This window comes from Clytia hemisphaerica, unplaced genomic scaffold (genome assembly GCF_902728285.1).
Source record: "Clytia hemisphaerica strain Z4C2 unplaced genomic scaffold, Clytia hemisphaerica genome assembly, whole genome shotgun sequence".
Lineage (NCBI taxonomy): Eukaryota > Metazoa > Cnidaria > Hydrozoa > Leptothecata > Clytiidae > Clytia > Clytia hemisphaerica.
The window spans coordinates 788,409-811,150 of record NW_027103834.1 but is presented as its reverse complement, the minus strand read 5'-3'; the positions used below and the strand labels follow the sequence as shown (position 1 = coordinate 811,150).

The following is a 22,742-nucleotide window of genomic DNA, read 5'->3' as shown; positions in this document are numbered from 1 at the left end:
GTACTTATTTTGAAGTATGCTTATTCTTTTTCGGTAGCCGGTAATTTTTCAACTTCCCAACTTAAACTAGCAAACTTCCCAACTCGAAAGTAGCAACCTCCCAACTCGAAAGTAGCAACTTTTCGACTAGAATTGTTTCCTAACTCAACAAAAAGACACAAATATAAAAATCCGAAAACTGGCTCAGAGATGCTTAGGCCGAAAGCTTAATAAAGCTGAAAAATGCTTAAATATCCAAAGCAAAAATTTAGGGAAATACCAAAAATCCGTAAAATTCCCGCCAAAATCAGGAAAAAACATTTTTCGTAGGCTCAAGTAATGCTTGCCATATGCTTATAAAAAAACATGTATAAGATATATTTTTTTCATTCTGAGTTTTCTATATTTTCCTCGCCTAAAAGCTCGTAAAATATGACGAAAAATATATCCCATATTGTACTCGGTAACGTGCGATAACCATTACAAATATTATTTATCGTGTTATGTCGTAGCCGAAGAAACACACACAAAAAAAAAACACTAAAAATAGCCGGAAATCTCACAACAGACCGTCGAAAATAATCTTTCAGACTGTTTCAAATCAGATATTACTTGCGTTATTATATTTTCTCCCGAAAACTTTAAACCTTTAAAAAGCTAAAATTTGAAGCTAATTTTTTGGAACATACTTTCGGACCGTCAAACAAAGATCTGGCATGAAAGGGTAATGGGAATATACAGGAAGATGGACGAAGACGAGAAAAATTTCTTGTGTAAAGTGTATTTCCAATTTAAAATTGAATCATTTGTCCCTGAAAAAAAAGATCAAAGAAGAAAATGAGCAACCAACGAATATTATTTTGCCCGAAAAAAATATGGTTCGACAAAAAATTGTCAATTTGAAAAGCAAAAAAGAAGCTATCAAAGTTTTTGAGTTTCTATGGCTCTAGTTGCTCTGCAAGTAGCTCAATCTTTGTCTGATCATATTTTTGTGCACTCCTTATAACGATCAACAGGAGCTGTTTAAGATGGATAAAAATAGCAACATGACGTTTCTCTAATGGTGGATGCCTAAACACATTTGGCTAAATTGAAATAATCTGTGTTAAAGTCAGTCTGGAAACCTTGTTTCTTTAACTTTTGACGAACCAACAAGTAAAATAAGGAGAAAAGTAGAGAAGACTTCACTTACCTTCCTCTTCTTGTCACCACCTAATTCAAAGTGTTTACATCGCTTCAATGGAACTTGCTTTCTGTATTTGCACGTTGTACATTCCATTCTCAAGACGACTTTCTTGGTGGTCTTAGCCTATAAAAGAATTGATCAAGTAACTTAGCTTTTCTGAAAAAATTTAAGTATAGTTAAGAAATCTTTGAATAGTCTTTGAAGTGTCATAGCGTCAATTCCCTGCTAGTCGAGGGGGGGGGGGGTAAACTGAATACTCTTAGGTGCCAAATAAACAGGCCCCCCCCGCTTGTTAATTTTTCGATTTTTTCCCAACCCCCGGACCTTATTAAGACCCTCGTTTATTAATTTTTTTGAAAATTTCTAGCTACCAAAAGGAAAGTTCCCTGTATTATTCTAAAAAGCCTAAATTTAGTCTATTTTGAACCTTTTTAGGGTTTTTAAAGGTCCATTTTCCAACCCCCCAGTAATTAGGTCCCCCCGTTTATTTGGCACCTAAGAGTACTTAATCTTTATGGTTGGCTTCAATTACTCAAATTAAAGCAGATGAAGCTGAAAATTCAGGGGGACCTAATTTTTGCCTGGGACCTAAACCAAGACTGACACTATGAGTGTCAAATAGTTTTGAAAAAATATAGAGACAATGATCACGGCACAAGTCAGACCAACCATCAAATCAAGGATTCATTATACACTGGATATACAAGTACCTGATTTTTGCTGATTTCTCCTGGTTCTAGCTATGCCCGCATTATTGATATTATTGTTCACTCTCCTTCTCTGATTAAATGATTTTTTTAACATTTTAAATGCGTTTTTATCGAAAATCACTCATCCGATTCCCAAAAGTGGTTAAAAATGTTCCTGTGAGAGTCAGATTCTATTTAATTGCCAACTATATGTTGTTATGACGTTTCAAGTTGTGAGAAAGATGCAAAAGATGTGTTGTATATAAGAAATTGAATGTTCACACCGGAAATTTTCAAACTTCAACCACAAAAAAACCACCTTGCCACCACGTGCCTTCAAAAGATTTTCATACTACAGTGACACCAAAGACACTCAAGTCTAATGTTTGTTACTTTTAGCTCTTGTGGTAACAGTTTTGGAAAGATATTCCCAATTGAAAATTTCATGTTACTATGAGCATTTTGTTGGAACGGGTCAATTCATGTGAAACATCAACAGTTTCAGGATTCCGAAAGGAGATAAAAGCTTGTGAGAACATAATGAAAGCCCATGACGTAGAAATCACGAAGCTACGCAGCAGTCGCGCCGAGGCAAATTGAGAAGAACATAGAAAATGCATTTTGAAGAGAAAAACAGGAGGAACGACAGATTCAATCCACGGCATGCAATCTAATTCTTCATGGTGTTGAGGAATCCACTGAAGATTCAGAGGAGTCAACGAAAATCTACGACAAAGAATATCTTCATGAAAATTTTTTACCTATGATGCTACACTTAAAGAATATAAAAATTGAAGAAATTCAAAGAATCGGAAAATTTTCGAAGGAAAGAGAAGATGAGAAACGCTATCAACCAATAAAAGTCTGATTTGCAAACAAAGAAGACAACAAGACGCCTTAGCGGCGTGAAGGCCCAGCGATTGTCTTCTTATTCCATGTTGTTTACGCTTAATCTGATATTGGACGCTTTTTGTACTATTTTTCCTGTTACAACTACCATATGTATAGAGGTTTAAAATTTGAACTAATGATAGAAGGCACTTATAAAAGGAATTCAATTATTATTTTGCTAGTTTGGTATACACAGGGAAAAAACTACTAAAATAATGTTTTTCCTTTGAAGAGATAATTATTTGGATGAGGGTGTTTGGAGTTTATATCTCATAGTAGATCTTTAACAAGGGAACTCATAGAACTGACAATCCAAAAGAATAATACTACATATATACAGCTGCATAAACTACGCTTAAAAAAATTATAAAAATTGAATTATAGTTACAAAACGCACCATAATAAACAATCCTTTTATTTTTCATTAAATATTAATCATATTGTTTTATTTGTTGAAAATAGCCAACATTTATTAGACGATGATCTCACATATCTACCGAGAAATTTCAATGTTGACAATTTGGACAGAATTCACAAAAAAATTATGGCATTCTAATTTTGTTTAAGATTTCAATTAATAGTATATTAAGAAAGGTAGTCAAAAGATTTCCCACAAACAGTTAGTCACATTAGCATCCCACCGAAATGTGTATCAAAGATTAATGCTGCCATGCACTATATCGGTTACTTGAAGCAAGAAAATGCGTCGCAAAACTTCTAATAGGATTCATGAAAAATAAACTGACGCTTTTTAATGAAATTAATATTTTTATGAGAAATTACCAAAATTTTTAGCCATAGTTGAAAACATTTGAGCTGAGCCAACCTTGAAAACAAATTTGAAGAACAACTTCTCAAGAAAAAATATACGGGGGAGAAGACACCCACCTAGATCCATGCACCAACGGATAGGAACCTCAATTGTCAATATCTCCGTTATATTTTGAAAAGGAATTTTTCCAGAAATTGTCGGTCGGACGACAAACACAAGTTATTTGTGATTGTGGCTTAAACCAATCTAGGTATTGGTAAACAATGACTGTCATCAGTAAAATCTGTAAAGTTATCGGTAATCGAACGAGTCACTACATCCGGGAGGTCACATATCTCAAATATCTTTGGTCGTTTAAGCATTCCATTTACACCTGAACCTTTAGACCTTCAATGATACACCAAAAGTGCAATCAAATTTATAGAGTTTCGTCAGGAAATTTACAATTCAATTTGATTGTCCATTCTGTTTGATTGGATATGATATGACTTGAAACTTTCAAAAGCTTGACTCTTATAGCTTCACCTGACCAATCCAACGTTTGCTCTGTTTTGTTTTTGCCATGCATACATCAATTTTGTTTAACTGTATATCAATAAGTATTTACATACAATACATATATACATCTGTGATAAAAAGCTGATATGATAATCAGACTGTACAGACTGTATCGTATAAAAGTCCAATAAGTTTCATGGTGTTTCATGCCGTCATGGGGCATGGATGGCGCACAATGCAATGTTGAATAACGTCAATGTAAACAATGGTAGTAAAATCTTGCATGGAGATCATAATCATCGGCCAGCATGATTAAACACCATTGATTTTTTGGAAATTTTATTTCCAGTCACCAACCATTTAATATTCACATATTGATTTGTCTTGTTTTTCTTGTAAAAAAGTTGTACTGTAGCGGTAGCTGCTAGTTATTGATTGCTCGCTTAATACTCGAGCAAATCTTAATATGAATCAAATAGTTGTGTCATGTTGGCATATGAATGAAGAAACCAGGCTTCAACATAAGTTTGTTGTGTTTTTTTGGACGCAGTAGTCATCAGCTATCTTTTGATTAACTTCCTCTGGAATTAAATTGGATCCTGTCTTTGTTATCATTTCCAGTCAAATACATCCATTCGGGTTCATGTTGAATGTACTCCTGACTGTATTATATCTAACATAACATAATAACAGAATAATAATAGGACAACATAATAACGCAGTAGTAATTTGCAAACACCGTAGTATAATATATATATAACATAATATATAATTCATTTAAACACGAATACATCCAGTCGGGTTCATATTGAATATATGGAAGCTTTTAGCCTGTAAACCATAAAACCCGTGTGATGCGCGAACACAGGGGAGACCCTAGCGTAACAGCAAAGGGCTAATGAAAGGCCCATATGCTATCGCTGGGCCAAAAATACAGTGTTAAAGGCAACCACCAAAGGAGAATTACCCTTCCGGGTGACAGAAGATCTTACGAAAAATGAAAGGAAGACAATCAAAGAGTGGTGTATCAAAGCCCAAGAAATGAATACTTCAATAAAAGACGCAAACCTCAAATTCAAAGTCAGGGGGAGCCCTAGGAAAAAACTCTACCTCAAGAAAATTGTAAACCGAACAAAGAGCAGTTCATAGAGGCCCATGTGCTCGCACGGTGGCCTGCGAGCTTGTATAGCATTACTATCATTATTATTATTATAAATCATTCTCATTCCAGTCTGAAGCATCATCTAATGGCCTTTATCAAAAAGTGAAGCAAATTTTGGTAGGATTTCCTACCAAAGAAATCACACGACAACAAGCAAGTTCACTGGTTTGAGAGATGCAAAATAACATTTGTCACCTACTTTTTTGATCTCGCACTCCGAAAACAAATAAAATGCTAGATCCTATCCATCGGCATGAAATTTAGAAAGCCAAATTTTTGCTTCTAAAAAGCTAAAAGTTGCTTATCTAGCCCTTTAGGCTTTACAGATCTGTGGTCTACAAGGCCAGGTATAATGCCAAGTAGATATAAAAAGAAAATGTTAAAGCAGAACCCTACGCAAGTGACAATTTTGATTACCTTTTTGTGGAAAACAGGTTTGGTTTGACCTCCATATCCTGATTGTTTTCGATCGTATCTTCTTTTACCTGAAATGAAAATTTATTAAGTGTAGCATTATATAAGGATATTTTTATTCATTTTTGAAATAAAATGCATTTAAAGGGTGTGTTTTTTTTACATAAGTATTCCTGTTTCATAGCAGGATGGTGTCTCCCTTATTGTTATATAGTCGAACATGGGAAACGCACTTGGCCCAAATTCAGTAACTTCAAATAATTTATAGACCCAAGCAATTGTCGTTAATGTCTTTTGATTTCTTTTATAAACTGTATCAAAAGAAATTCTAAGCTTGCCCAACGAAATAAGACTCTTTACAAAGCGTCAGCCTGGGTTTAGGTCCCCTTAAGTTTTAAGTCCCCCCAAAGATTTATGAATTTTTGTTAGCCCCCAGGACCTTTGCACCTAGACGCTAGCTTGGTAACAATAACATACATCTTGTTTTTGTTGCGATTTTGCCTGTGGCTGTGTGGAAGAAAACTAAGAATTTCTGAATAGTTTCACGTTCCTAATTTAGACAATGGCCAATGGATGGCTAAAGTTTCAAAAATAAAAGTATAAAATGTTATCGGTGCTTTAATGATTTTTATGATGTACAGAGTTTTAAAAATGAATGGAAAACACTCTTTTGCAAATTGCCAAATCTTCCAAGCCCCCCTTAAAAATTAACCCCCCTATTTTTTGCCCAAGCCACCCCTTTTATTTGAAATTTTCACAAGCCCCCATTCTTTTAAATTCAGTAAAATTCTCAACCCACCCCCTTTTTTAACTATGTGAGTTATGGGAAATCTTTTGTTGAAAAATATGTGTTGTACAAATTATACAAACAGGGTTACCACGGGTAGGAAACTTTCAAAATTCCAGACTTTTGCCCAAAAACCTCAATTTTTTCAAGATATTTTTGCTTAAAGCCAAATTTTTCCAGACTTTAGGTAAAAAACACTAATATTTTCCAGACTTTTTTTAAAAGTGACAAAGTATATACAAGTAAAAAAGCGTGCAAAAACCAAAATTCTAAGGTTGTCTTTAACAAAGATAATAAAGTTAACAGTGACACAGTGCAGGTTATTCCCAGTATGAGGGTGTTCACAAGGGTTCACACTGAAAATTTCAAGAATGGATAGATAAAGCGAATAAAAGAGAAATATTTCTCTATTTCCAGACTGACAGGTATGCTATTTCCAGACTTTCCAGATAGCCATTCCGGGATTGCTTGTTTCTTATTTGATGCTCATGAAAATCTTCAATTTTAGGTCCAACTTTAACAAGCAATTGTTCTTTTTGTAGTTTAGCTATAAAATTAATTACTTTTGAGTAATTTAGAGCTTTCTTTTAGCTTTCCAACCATATATAATATCCAGGTGTAATATTCTACACTTTTGTCTAAATATTTGTTCCAACTAAGGCCATTTTTAGAAATATTAGATCTGCAGGACACAAAAAAATTCATAACTCATCTATGATTTCAAACAGCTGCAGAGGAAAAAATGTTCAGAAAGTGAAACTTTTCATATTTATCAGAAAATACCTGAGAAATCCAATGGTGCTACTCTCTGAAATTAATTCTTTCATTGAAGTTATTATGTTTTACTTTTCGTACTTTGGCAAACATTTCCAGCCTGAAAATGACGACTAGAATGCACGTGCGTTTGCGTAGGGTAAAATGGGGAAATGCGAAAATCGAATTTGGCAAAAAAATTTTGAAAAATGACCCTACAAGATTTGACTATATCTTTTTATTCCATGAAGAGATTACTTTCAAATAAAAACTGTATTAACAATGAATGGGTAAGCTTTCTAGAAATCCAAACATAAATTGCATAGCTTTTACCAAAAAATAGCACTTTAGGATCAAAAACAGTCAAAAACCAGCTTTTTCCAATTTTCTTCGAGTTACAGGAATTAATTCCTTGTTTGTTTTGATCTGAAATTTTCAGTAGGGGTGGCCATCATGGTTCCCTTGCTCATATCAGGGGGGCCCGAGACGGGGGTAAGAGAATTAAAGTTTCTAAGTAAAATCTTAATTATCACCCAAAAAAGTGCCTTTTTTATGTCCATATCTTTTAAATAGGTTGTCCCAGCCTTATCCCTCTTTCAGAAAAGCTTCCTATACCTTTTGTCCTTCAGAAAAACCAAAAATATTGGCCTTAGTTGCTTGCTTTCAGTTCCTGTAGCCAGTAGTGTGACCCCCTGTATTTCTATTTGTGACCCCCTGTATTTCGCGCGGGTTTTTTAATAGAAATGTCACATGACCAAATCCCGCAGTCTTATTGGACTAGAGAAAGCGAAAGTGAAATCGCGCGATCTGATTGGATGAAAAAAGACCGCGGGAGCTGGAAACGAATGGAATTCTCTAGAATTCTCATTCGCAAACAAAATGGCGGCGAGAAAAGCACGTCTTTTGCTTTGGACGAAAGGTTGTAAATTCTGGTTGATTTTAAGGTTTTATCTTTATCTTATCTCATTTACTTTAATTAGTAGAGGCTTCTTCAATGTTTGGGGAAGGTAAGTCTGTAAAAGTTATTTGTTTTTCGGTGGAAAAAAGTGTTTAAAAAAGCATTTTTTGTGCTCAAGGTTTATTTTTCTTCGCAAATTTTTGTCTTCAATGTTAAATAGATGAACGAGTATTTTACTGATGCTTATGATTTTTTCATAGAACATAGTAAAACTATTCAGGAACTTAGACCTTTTTACAGAATTTCAAAAAATCTGTTAGTTCTGGAGATATATTGAAAAGTTTAGACATGGGTAGTTTGCGTTCGTGTTTCGCGTTCCCAAACCAAACGCACGTGAATTAAAGAGACCCTTTTTTAGCCTAAAACAGTTATTTATATGCCATGGTGAATTTTTCCTCCGCAGCGCTTTGATTGCAAAGATAGGTAGACGTTCAGCAATTTTAACTTCCGCTTTATAACGTTTTTGATTGTTTTTGCAATGCAATGTCTTCTTTTTCAAAAAAATGTCTTTTCATTTCTTCCTCGAAGTGATAGCAAGCCATTACAAAAAGAATTTGATAAAAGTCTGCAGTCAAAATGAAGATATATGGGTTTTTTTTATTGGATTTTGAAATTGGAAAACCATCAAATAGTGTATATTTCAGTGCCCTTTTATAGGCCATTTGTGGGCTAAATTGTCAACCTCAAATGTCTAAAAAGGTGCTATTTTGGAGGAACCAAAATCTCAATATCTCCGGAACCGCTTATCATTAGGAGGTGTACGACCCCTCGTTTTTTTTCTTTTTTGAAGCTCTACAAGATGAATTAGGTTTGATTGCCACCAAAATAGTTTCAATTTGACCCTGGAATGGGTAAAAAAAAATGAAAAACATATATCTTCAAATTGCAATCTAGCCAGACAGACAGTTTTTTATTACCTTGGGCGTATAATGATGCCTTTCCAGCCTTGTACTGAGTGACCTTATGAAGTGTATGTCTTCGGCAACATTTTGCCTTGCAAAAGGTCTTCCTCGTCTTTGGGATATTGACCTGAATTAAGAAAAACGATAAACTCTCAGATTCCAAATCAGACCATAATCATGATCACCAATGATGTGAAAAGCAAACACAATCTATTCCATTAACGTTTATTACCAGATGTACAAGATAAACTAAGATATGCGAAGGGTTTCCACTATTCCAAAATTATAAATATTACCCACCATCTTGGATAAGGACTTGAGAGAAGGTACTGAAAATCGGTGCCGTAAATAAATCAATTTTCATAAAGCCCTTTCTACACTTCAATTTAATGTATAGCTTACACTATGATTTTTTTCGAATATGACGTAATGTTTCGATGATCTAAAATTTTTTAGTAAACAAACAAAATGGCGTCCGGAATGCGATTGCTCGTATTCTCCAAATTTTTTCTCATTTTTATGTTTCAAAGAAGTATCTTAAGTTTTGATTGCAATGACAAGACTAAGAAGCTTCAAATACATATTGTCCCGCACACTCACGATGACGTTGGCTGGTTGAAAACTGTGGATCAGTATTTTTATGGAGCTGAAAGATTAATTCAAGCAGGCTCAGTGCAATACATATTAGACACAACTATCGACGAGCTTCATAAGAATCCTAATAGAACATTCATTTATGTCGAAATTGCGTTTTTTAAACGATGGTGGGATCAGCAAAGTGATGAAAAAAAAGACATTGTTAAAAAACTTGTCAACAATAAGCAGCTTGAATTTATTAGTGGCGGTTGGTCCATGAATGACGAGGGTATATTTTTTTACTCATATTTTATGTCTACGTTTGAGACCACCCTACTGATGCACCAAAAGTTTCGTCCTAAGTATGCTGACAGTAGGATCTGGTAAGGGTTGCATGGTCAGCCAGGTATACCTCAGCTTATAATATTTAGGGGAGCCGTCCATGCCATATTCATTTGACAGTGGAAAACGTCAAATTGAAGGGGAAGGGGGTTGGGGGTTTCAAAAGTTAGGTTTGACGTTATAAGAAATCAAAGGTATACCTTTTTGTGAAAATCGCAAATATAATATACCACACTATACTTTATAAGCTGTCGAAAATATATTTGTGTATGAATTACATGAAAATTTAACTTTTTTATTTTATTTTATCCTTTGTTTAAAATCACGAAAATGTATGTAATGTATTATGTGATAATTCAATAGAACTAGAACTAGAAATTTGCTGCTCGCATAATCCCATTGGTTTGCGCTATGATATCATTACATCATATTTTCATTGTTTGCGCGATCGAGCAAACCACATCGCACAAGTGGGCAAAGAAGGTGGTAAGCCTAAAGCACGGCACGGACCTAGCGCCAACTGGAGCTTTTGATTTATTTTTAAATAAAGGTCATTAGTTAAAAAAACACATACACGCACGGGTACAACCAAGTATGGACTTTGCGACCGAACAGGAAAACTTTGATGAAAAATGGCTACAACTTTTGGTATACATCGCTTGACGTTATCTGTGGGAGGTGGGGGGTTTCAGAGGATAACGTCAATTTGACGTTATGCGTTGTCAAATGAATATGGACGGGTCCCCTTACCATGAACTGCTCTAACTTGGGACTATCTGACAAAACATGGAACATAGCAATTCGGCCACCAATGTCATTTGATTTGAATTAATGAACGGCCTATTAAAAGGTATACGATTTTTCTTTCGCACTGAGTAGGCTTTTTAATTGAAATATGAAAAAATTCCATAGTAAAACATGTACGCGATCTGAGTGTACGCGATCTCTGCAACACTCATAGCTCTTTTCTCCACTTACATCAACTAAATCATAGAAACCAGGCTCTTGCTGACATAAATTCATCTTGTCGCACAGGCTGTTAGATAAAAAGCCTCTTGAGCAAGACATTAAAAGGGATTCTATACCGGGTGCGCCACAAAAAAGTTTCTCTCTTTAAAAGTAATTTTCTAGAAATTTAAAAGTTTTAAAAGAATCATTCCTATTTCATTGGAAAGAAGAAAGATAAACTTAAATTTTGTTGGGTCATTTATCAAATTCGTTCATTAGATCAAAAGTTGTGCTCCATTAAATAAAAAAGTTACCTTCGGAAAGTGCTCAAAAACGTTAAAAATCGACCTATCAAATTAAACAGAAGCATGATTACATGATACATTATCTTCGTGTCAGTCATTAAAAATGATAATTAGCTGTTTAAATGACTTTTTGTTACATAAAGGAAGGTTGTTTTTTTTTATTGTTTTTTTTTAATTTTATTTATTTGATAACATATGTTACAAAAGGGCAGACATAGCTGATGTGGACCTACAACATAAAATTTAATAAATTAGAATAAAAATGAAAATATTTAAAAGTCATATGTTAAAAATCTTTAAAATCTAAAAAAGGTTCTGACATAGGAGGTTTAATGAGCAAGGCAAGACTGAGACTGAGGTTTAGAAATAAAGTCAGAAGTGATAGTGTGATAAAACGAAGATTACGAGACTACGCCTAAAATTGTAGTAAGAAGAGCGCTAAATGTTGTAGTATTGGAATTCGTCGTTATTTAATTTAGAGTAAGGAAAATCTTACTACAAAAGTAAAAGTATTAAGGTTTATAAATAAGTATATGTAGATTGGGATATAAAAAATAGACTACATAAAGATAAAATCGTCGTGTATGTTAAATAAATTGTATACAAATGAAAATTGGGCATTGAGTCAGGGGGGGCACGCAGTTACTACAAGACATGATGTGTAGTAAGTGCTTTTTCAACACTTTTTTTCAGGACCACCACCCTTTGCAGTTACTACACCTTGGTAGTAACTGTTTTCGGAAAAGATTACCAGGTACCACTCCTGTTTTTGAGTGATATCATCAAAAACATGCTCGAAATTACCCTAAATTACGATTATTTTTCAACCTAAAGCCATTTTTGTGCTAGATTTTCTTTTAATTTACTTGGTTAACAGCTGTTGAGAACATTTTAATGATAATTAGGGAAAGCATAATTTCAAATTTTTTTTCGTCCATTTATAACAAAAATATTTTTTTTAACAGAGAATTTTTTCACAAAAAAATTCATTTTTTGTGAAAATTTTTGAAAGTTCTTTAAAAAGAATTAAAATATAAGCACTTACTACACCAAAAGTACTAGTTTTAGTGTTTGGCACCACCCCCAAACAGCAGTTACTACACTGTGTAGTAACTGTTTTCATAACTTCTGAATACAGTACCACCACGTTAGTAAGTGTCATACTGTCTTGTAGTAACTGCGTGCCCCCCTTGATTGAGTTCCAAATTTTCAATGCTCGTTTGACAAAAGCATTTTGGTTCTGTATTTTGTATAGTTTTGAAATGGAAATTTGATGATCTCTTCTTTAAGGAGTATCATCATTTGGTACACAGAACATTTTTCCAATTTCACTGTCAATGTTTTTGTAAAAAACTTTGTGCATAAAACAAAGCAATCTTCGTTTGTACATATACGACATACTCATCCAACCAGTTTCTTTTAGTGAGTCCTCATCTGTTAGGTTGCTGTCAAGTTGATAAATTTTCCTAGCAGCCTTAGCGTGGAGCTCGTCAAGCTGCTTCATAAACGAATTATTGTTGCCCCATGTTGTGATATCATAAGTGACGGACAGCAATACAGTATTGTAATAAAACTTGTCAACAGCCTTATTACCAAGAATTATCATGTTTTTTAACATTTTGATTTTTGTTCTAGAGTGCTTAAGGACTTTATCGAAATGAGCTTTCCAGTTAAGAGAATTGTCAATGGTAACCCCAAGCACTTTTTGACTTTCAACAATTTCAAGATCTCTTCCATTCATGGTAACATTTTGGATAGGACCAATAAATTTCCTTTTTGAAATAATCATAATTTTCGTCTTACCAGGGTGGATAACCATTCCATTAACAAGTAACCAATTTTGAAGTTGGTTTGCTGCCATCTAAATTTTAGGTATAAGTTCGTCAACAGTATCAGCAACGCTAGCTATATTTGTGTCATCAGCAAACATTTCTGCCTGGTCAGCTTCGTTCTCATCGTCACGATTGGATGGATCGTCTGAGGGTTTTTTTGTCGAATCATGTAAATCGTTTGCGTGGTAAGAGTAGAATCTCGGACCTAGTAGTGATCCCTGGGGAACGCCTTGTTCAACTGTCAATAACAACAAATTGCTTTCGATTAACTAAGTAACTCTTACACCATTCATACATATCACCAGAAATACTGATTGCGAGTAGCTTTTTCAGGAGAGTTTCATGGAAAACACTGTCAAATGCCTTGCTAAAGTCGATTAGTAAGACACCAATAACCTTCCCATTATCTAGTAAGGATGACCATCTTCCACACATGTGCAGTAATAGTAGCTCCGGTGATCTACCCTTTCGAAATCCCCACTGATGATTACTGAGGAGCTGGTGGTGATAAACGTCGTCGTCGATATCTGTTGTGATAAGTGATTCGAGAACTTTTCCTGGTAGGCACAGCAATTATTTGCGTCGATAGTTTTCACTCTTGGTCTTTGCACCCTTATTTTTGAAGATACACGTAACTTTTGCAACTTTATGGCTGATTGGAAATACGCAAGTTTCGAAACTGGATTTAGCAACATAGTGTAGTCCTGGTAGGACATCTCACCAATCATCCTGACGATTTTTGAGCTCACTCCATCATGACCTCCAGCTTTGTTTGGTTTGAATACACCATTAAATATTCTACTTCGTTTGAAAAGTTGTAGTTGATATGCGGCAAAGTTGGTGTTACCCGATAGACATGACTTTGCACTTTGGTGTTTTCAGGAATTTTGTCTACCTTATCGATGTTTGAGAAGTAGTTGTTCAGAATTTCACATTTAGCAGAATCGCTTTTGGTCAGGCCCCTCAGGTTGAATTTCAAAAAAAGGCAGAAAATTTGTTAAAAAGGCAAAAATTCTGGTAAAGATACATCAAATATATGGGTTTCGAGATACATCAAGCCTTACATAGACTTTATCCAATCTAAAACCAAAAATTGGAGGAAAATTTTGGTAAAAGTAATTTAAAGTGATTTTGATGAAGATTTTAAACCCTTTCGGCCTTTCAGTTTCGAATTTTATGTGTTTGATTACTGAAAAATGCTTTTAATCATGTAAAGGCTATTGTGATTGCCAATTTTAATATAAAAATTTGATACCTTATCGGGGAAAAAAATGTCGGGTTAAAGTGACGAAAATTTTGAGGGGGTGACGAAATTTTTCCCCGACAAATTTTTTCACCGATATTTTATCACCCGACCAAAAATTTTACCCGATTTTTTAATCCCCGACCAAAACTTTTACCCAATTTTTTAAATCCCAAAAAAAAATCAAATTCAAATTTTTTACACCTTTATTAACCAAAATTAGTGCTTTAAATGTCAAATTACAAGATCTTTTTTTGAGCTAGTGAAGGAAGGAAACCATTTCATTTGGACAATTTAGTTGGATAAAAATGACTAAATTGTAAACTCGTCGGGGAAAAGTGACGAATTTGAAATTTTGTTCGGGGGGAAGTGACGAACATGCTTCTAGGTGACGAAATTTCTCCCCGACGAAAAAAACCCCGATTAAAAAAAACTCCGACATTTTTTTCTCCGATAAGGTAAGTCGATTTTCAACGTTTTCGAGCATTTTCTGAAAGTAACTTTTTTATTCGATTGAGGATAACTTTTGATCTAAGGAATTGAATTTAATAAATAACCCATCAAAATTTAAGTTTATCTTTCTTCTTTCCAATGAAATAGGAATGATTCTTTTAAAATTTTTAGATTACTGGAAAATTTTCCGAGACTTTTGTGACCTCGACCTCGACCCTGACCCTTAAAAAATTATTATTGACCAACATATATAATCAGCCTCGTATCCGTAACGGCGAGGTTGACATATTCTTATAAAACGCGTGTGTATCCACAGATATCTAAGCCCGAAGGGCTAGATTTGCAACTTTAAGCTTTCTCCAGCAAAAAAAAGTGAAGCAAAAATTTGACTTTTTAAATTTCGTGCCGATAAATAGGATCTAGCATTTTAATTGTTTTCGGAGCGCGTGATCAAAAAACGTAGACGGCAAACGCTATTTCACATCTCTCAAACCGGTGAAATTGCATATTTTAGTCACGTGACTCTGGTAGGAAATCCTTCCAAAGATGAGCTTCACTTTTTGATAAAAGCCGCAAATCTAGCCCTTCGGGCTTTACAGATATCTGTGTGTGTATCCCACCCCCTACCTGTCTGCTCAATTTTTATGATTAGGATATGTCAATCTCATTTTAAAAAACTGTCTTTTTACCCAGGGTCGGCTTTTTATTGTATTTGGGTCGCTCTAAGGTCGGCTTTTTTCCAAGGGTCGAGGGTTGGCCTTTTTCTAGGGTCAGGGTCGAGGTCGGGTTGATATAGATTGCCACATTAAAAAATGACGTGAATAGTTAATTAATTTTGTCAGATGCAGCTTTTTTAGATATAGGGGCCGTCCACAGTACGTACGCACTAAATTGTCGAAAATCGAGTACCCCCCCCCCTGTACGCAAGCGTACGCAAATGGCTATACCCCCTCTGGTAAATACGTACTTTTTCAATAACCCCCCCCCCCTCGGCTGAAGAAAATTTCTAATTCAAATCGTTTGGTTCGGACCTTTATTACATACATGAAACTCAATGTTTATCAAGAAACTTTTTCTTTTCCTTGATGCGTAATATAACAAGCGTAAAAGTCGACGAAAAAAAAACAAGCGAAAAAGGGCTTTGAAAAATTTTTCTCTACGTATGTACATTTTCCTTTTGTCTATCTTTTGACAGAATTTTCTTTCAAAATTCTGATGACGTCAGCATAAATAAGCAAAAAACGAAAAATCTAATTTTTTGTTGACGTCATCAAAATTTCGAAAAATTTTTTTTTTCAAAAGATAGACTTTGGTGAGATACATCTTTGGTGTAAGTTTGAAGGGAATTAAAGAAACCATTATTGAGAAATCAAACTTTTAGTTTTGATGACGTCATCGATTATGACGTCATAATCAGTTTTAGCGGTTTTTCGCAAAAATAAGCGAAAAAACAATTAGGTTACACATCAGGTTAGAAACTACATCATAGTACCCTTCATGTTCAGTCATTTGTTTGGTCAATTTCTGTCGACTAATGCGATCTAAAAATTATGGTAATTTTCAGTTTTTGAGACATGCCATAAACTTACCCGAGCAAATCAAATTTGTTGTCAAAGTATTTAACAGTATGTAAAAATACAGTCCTGATACCAAGAGTCCCATGTTTCGACCAACCGTCTCAATTTACAGCAGTTGACGGTATAAAGGGACGCCAAAAATGTTTTGTAGTGGCCCTAAATTTGAATTTTACCGTGAGATGGGGGTAAATCGCACCAGTAGAGGGTAACTTGCATAGCCATCAAATGCCTGACCAGTCAAATCAGCAAAATTTCAATACAAATGTAACAGTTCAACCGCTCGCAGCTCTACTCTACCATTTAAAAATCTCATATTTGTTGCGTGCGCGAGTATTTCTAAAAAAAGACTTTTTCAAAATCCTAAATACTTTTTGAGAAATTCGATCTGAAAGAAAGAAACTTTTTTGTGGCGCACCCGGTAGAAAAAAATTGGACGTGCCAAATTGCTGATTAAAAGAAGATTTTTTACTCTCTGGCTGCTAAAGGATTCAATCCGTGATTCTTTTGTATTATTCCTCCAAAGAAGGGTGATAGAATTAGACTGGGGCACCTATTTACGGTTATCAGCAATTCACAGCGTGTCTCAAACATTCCTTTTATTAAGGAAGATTTAAATATTTCAGGAGCAACACATTACAATGGCATCATTGACCAAATGACACTTGGTTTGCTTTTCATTGAAAAACACTTTGGTGTAGAAGCGCGTCCAACTGTGGCATGGCAGATCGATCCATTTGGTCATTCAGCAGAACAAGCCTCTTTGTTTTCACTGATGTCATTTGATGGTTTATTTTTCGGAAGATTGGATGAAGCTGATAAAGTAAAGATCTAAGATCAACTTTATAATCTCATAAACTTTCGTTTAGCCATGGTAGATATGGTAGCTTTTCCTAAAGATCTTTAAGTTTTGCTAAAAAAAAATTAGTATGTTAATATCGAAAAATTAAGATCAGAATAAATATATACTCTATATTGTTGCGTAAAAATTTCATTAATTCTTTGTTGTTTTCAGTTTCTGAGACATTCGAATTATTTAAAAAGAAATTTTTCTAATTACTAGAAAAAGCGAAAAAGAGAACAGCGCATGGAGATGATATGGCGAGGAAGTCGAAACTACGAAAAAGAATCACAAATTTTTACTGGTGTTTTATACAATGGTTATAACCCACCACCTGGATTCTGTTATGATGAATTCTGTGCAGACCCTCCCATTCAGGATGATGATAGACTTTATGACGTAAATATCAAAGAACGGGTGGATGCATTTGTCGAAGTGACGTGCGAGCAAGCGGAACATTATAAAACCGAAAATATCATATTGACAATGGGTTCCGATTTCCAATACGAAAATGCATTAAGATGGTTTATCAATCTTGATAAATTGATCAAATATGTTAACGAGGTAGAAATTATGTCATAAAAACTAAAGTCCGAGTCCGAAACATGTCGGGAAAAATCAAAAAATTTATCCGCATTCTTTTACACCGTTCAACATAAAGAACTAAAGTTATACACTTTCAACATAAAATATATATTCGCCATCACACATTTTATCTATAGCATGATATTTATTGTTAAGAAGCCACTACGAATCGAATCTCTTTCGTTTTCTTAAAAAAAGTTTCATTTTTCCTACAGGACGGACGTGTTCATGCATTCTACTCGACACCTTCTCGTTATTTGAAAGCACTTAATGATTCCAAGAAGACTTGGGAAGTCAAGAAGGACGATTTCTTTCCCTACGCTCACTGTGATCATTGCTATTGGACTGGATACTTCACCAGTCGTCCAACGCTTAAAGGCTACATACGAGAATCGAACAATGTTTTGCAAGCATGTAAACAGATCGAATCTTTAGAGGAGCCAAACGGTAATAGAGCGACCTCTGAACGATTGAAAAGAGCGGTGGCAGTCAATCAACACCATGACGCGGTAACGGGGACGGAAAAGCAACCCGTGGCTTACGATTATGCGAAACGATTGCACGAAGGACGTGAAGACTGCAAGGTAATTTCTTCTCATTACCTAAAGTCTTTTTCAAATTAGCTGGCAGTGTTTTTTCAAACCTCAATAACTTTTGATATAATTTTAATTAAATAGCGATTTTGTGCTCGTTGAAAAGACAAACAGGAGTGGGATATTGTCATAAAGAAAAAACTCTTAAAAAGATCGGAAAATGAAGATTGAAAATGAATAAGGAGACAATCAACACGAGTGATTATTTGATCTTAGAACATCATTATTGTTAAAAATTTAAAAAAAGTATTTATCCCATCGAAAGATATAGTTTAAAGTTTATCAATAATTGACTTCAAAAATCATCAAAAAACAACCAAAAAGAGCCCTTTTTTTAGTCAACCAGGGCAAAGTTTTAAGCTCTATTTTTTGATTGAATGAATTTTTTTTTGAATATTTTTTCGCATTTATGACGTTCTAAGATTGAAGAGTTTCTGATACAAAAATGAAGATCATAGTATTATTCTACAAGAAGTTGATCTTCTTCTTCATTTTTCAATTTCGTTTTTCCATTTTTTAATTTGTTGTCTTTTTTTGATAATATTCTACTCCGAATTATCTTTTTAACGAGCACACAACCGCTATCTAATTCAAATTCTATCGAAAGTTATTGAGGTTTGAAAAAACACTGCCCAGCGAATTTGAAATAGACTTTAATAAACGGCACATCCCGATTCTTAATCATTTTTTTTTCACCCTTGTGTTGGTCAAAAGCCTGATTTCAGTCCATATTTACCTTTTATGGGGTATTCTGAAGTATAATATTTAACCTCCCGGCAATTAAGGTCCCCTATTAATTAAGATTTGAAAGTTTTTCCAATTCCCCTCTCCAGAATTTAATACATCGCTACAATACCGGTATATTATAATGAAATGTGGATATCGAAAGCCCCCTTTTCCAGGGGTGCAAAACAAAAACAAATTAATTCTTTATTTTCGATAAACGTCTCTCAGCAAAGTAAAATTGGGTGGTTAGTAAGGTTAGCAACAGTGTACCCTTTAAATTTAAAAGTAGTTTAGAATTTGATTAATATCTTTGAATTTGCCAGAAATTGATGAGCTCGCACATCAAGGAGAAGATCACTGATGGATCCAAGGAACCCAACCAGTTCAATTTTACGTACTGTGATTATTTGAATGTCAGTATTTGTCACATCACCGAAAAAGAAAATTCCATTGTTATGAATGTTTATAACCCTACTGCACGTGGTATCGTCACTTATGCTAGAGTTCCCGTCAAATCTAAAGAATATATCGTTTTCAATGCAAATGGTGATAACGTGACGTCTCAATTATCTCATGTTTCGGCGCAAACAACCACTGTCCGACATGGTAGTCACGGATCGGCAGTCTACGAGCTGACGTTTGAAGCTGAAGCTCCTGCTTTAGGTTATTCCACATACTTTATTGAAAAGTTGGGAGAAGTTGATTTTAAAGGGCGTGCTGTTTATACGCAAGAACAAGAGTTGAAGGGTGATGGAACGACTATCGAGAACGAGGCTTTGAAGCTTGAATTTTCTGAGCAAACAGGTCACTTAGTGCACATGTCACGTAAAGATGAAGAAATAGAGATGGATGTGGAGCAACAATTCTTTTGGTATAATGCTAGCGTTGGGAATGAGGAAAGTATCCAAACTTCTGGCGCTTATATCTTTCGCCCAAACAAGAGCCAACCTCTCGATGTTTGTGAACTCAATAAAGCTGCTATTTATATCACCAAGGGACCTGTTTACGAAGAGATCCGTCAAGTATTCGGTCCTTATGTCAGCCAAGTTGTACGCTTGTACAAAAGTGCTGATTATGCAGAATTTGAGCATACTGTTGGACCGATACCTGTTGCTGATGGATGGGGAAAAGAAATCATAACACGATTTGATACCAATATTGAATCTTCTGGAAAATTCTACACCGATGCGAACGGACGAGAGATGAAGGAGCGGATCAGAGATCATCGTGACACGTGGAAGTTGAATGTTACGGAACCGATTGCTGGCAATTATTATCCAGTCAATAGTCGTATCTTCATCAAAGATGACAATGCCCAATTGACTATCATGAGTGACCGATCGCAAGGAGGTACAATAATTTATTTTCGTGAATTATTTATTTTCGTGAATTTATTTCCTTAAATTGAATTTGAGAGACCTTCAGAGGAATTGAATAGTGTCTTCCAGGTTGTTCCAATGGCTTTTGAAACTGTTTGATTACTAATTCTTTATATTTCTAAACAAGCATCTAGGATCAGAATTGGATTTTGAAAATAATTACTTTATTGTATAATGAACAATAAAGTTTAAACGATATTCGTTACATAACCAAGGCTTATAAAAATAGCTACTGTGAGGGGATAGTGTAAATGTCCAATATTAATTACTACGGAAACTTGAACATCTACTATCATTCGCATTGTTCTCTGATACTAGGTAGCAGTATTTACGATGGAAGCATTGAGATTATGGTGCATCGTCGATTGCTACGTGATGATTTCCTCGGCGTCGGTGAAGCGTTAAATGAACCAGGGTTGGATGGTCAAGGGTTGATCAGCAGAGGAAAACATCGTGTCTTGTTGTCCAAACCATCAACTGGTGCTCGTTTACATCGTGATAATGGAATGTTGATGATGCTTGCACCTATGTTCAGGTACAATGATACAATCAGCTCTCTAATTCGAACCTCTGTTATTCGAATCTTCAAATTCAAATCTGATGTAAAGTAGTATAGAAAAGTCTCTGCAATTCGAATCTTTCTCTAACTTTCTCTAAATTCCCGGTCACTTGAAGATCGAATTAGAGAGAGTCGGCTGTATGTCTAATTCGTACCTAGTCCCTTAGTTTGACTACGTCCATCAGTAAGTTTAAAAAATTGCACTATTTGCTCTGAATGCGAGATCGGTGATACATAGTTTTAGAAAATTTCATTTCTATCCCCCCATTGTTGACGTTTCTCATCGAAAGAGGAAACGGGAAAAGAATTTCGAGAAACAAATATCACAGACAGGTTTTGAGGGGAGGTATGAATTTCAACATACAGCAACAACGTTCAATAAAGTGCAACATCATTACACTGTCTTCTTTTTATTATGTTTTCAGTTTCTCGAAGAATCCATATCACATGAAGAAATGGAAGCAAAGTTTCACGCCCACCTACTCCGCCCTTAAAACACCCTTACCAGACAACGTGCATCTATTAACAATGGAGCGAATCGATCACGAAAGAATCATTCTTCGATTTGAAAATTTCTTCGAGAAGTCAGAACGCGATGAAGTAGCTGAAATCAATTTGGATGACCTGTTCAAATCATTCAAAATCACCTCTGTGGTTGAGATGAATCTCTCGGCGAATCAAGAAATCTCCAAGAAACAAATGATGGATTGGCAGACGGAGGAGCCGAAAGAATCACAATCAAAAGTCAATCCTCCGCAACCACCAGGAGCCTCCAATACTATCCGCCTTAAGCCGATGGAGATTCGAACGTTCATTATCAAGACACATCCAGAGATAGAATCAAACACTAAACGGGATGATATACCTTCTCAAAGATATGTAGATGCTAACGGCTATGTCGTGTTTTAGAGTCGGAAAAATGCTCCTTATGAGATCTCATTTTCTCTACCTGGAGAAAAAGAAAATCTTTTAAACCAGTTTCGTTTCGTTTCGTTTTTGAAATACTCCGTTGAATGGAGACTAGATATTGTAGTTCTATTAGTAGTACACATTTTTTTCTTTTATAAGCGACCAACTTTGAGCTTGAGGGCTCAAATTCGCCAATTATCGAATCATGGAGAATATGCAAATCTCCTAAAGTAAAAGCTTTTTAGATAATATCTCTTAGGAAATGGCAAACGGCAGCCCTCGGCCCAATAAGCATAATCATGACATAATATTAGGGGTTGTCAAAAGCTAGAATGCCAAGCAACTCCAGGGCTGACCCAAAATTGTAGTTTCTTATAAAAATTTTTCTATTTAATTTTCATAGCATTTTGTAGCATTATTTTTCTAATAAGATATATTTATATTTATATATTTTATTTACTTTATAAATACTTATTACTATGTAATAGTATATCTTCGAAACGTTTTCTTCTGTTTACCAATAGCCCCAGTAGCACTAAGACTCGATCAAGACTTTCAATTTGATTATATTTGATAATTTGAAATAAGTGCGCGAAATCGATGACTTATTGATAAGATCTACTAATGTTCGTTCGCTTTAAGTGAGCTTTTTTTTTTGCTAAAATATGGAAACCATGCCAGTCTAATTAGACTAATTTTCTTGATATTGGTTTTCACATATAAGCATAAAAAGGCACACTTTAAGCGAATGGATTTGAGCCATGCTCATCCTCTTTTTTGAACCCCTTTAGTTGGTTGGGATTTTTGACCGTGCTATGACCTAAAGATTAAGTGTAAGAAAGTTAATCTAATTTGATTGGCATGGTTTTGACATCAAACCTGAAAA

The 22,742-nt window shown here is 34.9% G+C and overlaps 2 protein-coding genes across 2 annotated transcripts; one reads left to right on the top strand and one right to left on the bottom strand.

Moving 5' to 3' along the window:
• Nucleotides 1–744: 744 nt before the first annotated feature.
• On the bottom strand, nt 745–9,377 carry LOC136806961 (uncharacterized). Its single transcript, XM_067063538.1, has 5 exons — nt 9,292–9,377; nt 9,007–9,118; nt 5,595–5,662; nt 1,172–1,288; nt 745–791 (listed from the first exon to the last, which is right to left on the bottom strand). The coding sequence occupies exons 1-5, from the start codon at nt 9,292–9,294 to the stop codon at nt 771–773; spliced, it is 321 nt and encodes a 106-aa protein (XP_066919639.1). The 5' UTR covers nt 9,295–9,377; the 3' UTR covers nt 745–770.
• Nucleotides 9,378–9,420: 43 nt separating this feature from the next.
• On the top strand, nt 9,421–22,298 carry LOC136806960 (lysosomal alpha-mannosidase-like). The gene is made up of 7 exons (XM_067063537.1): nt 9,421–9,856; nt 16,891–17,087; nt 17,328–17,669; nt 17,906–18,274; nt 19,333–20,359; nt 20,707–20,923; nt 21,373–22,298. Exons 1-7 carry the CDS (start codon nt 9,460–9,462, stop codon nt 21,854–21,856), a joined length of 3,033 nt encoding a protein of 1,010 aa, XP_066919638.1. The 5' UTR covers nt 9,421–9,459; the 3' UTR covers nt 21,857–22,298.
• The last annotated feature ends 444 nt before the right edge of the window (nt 22,299–22,742 follow it).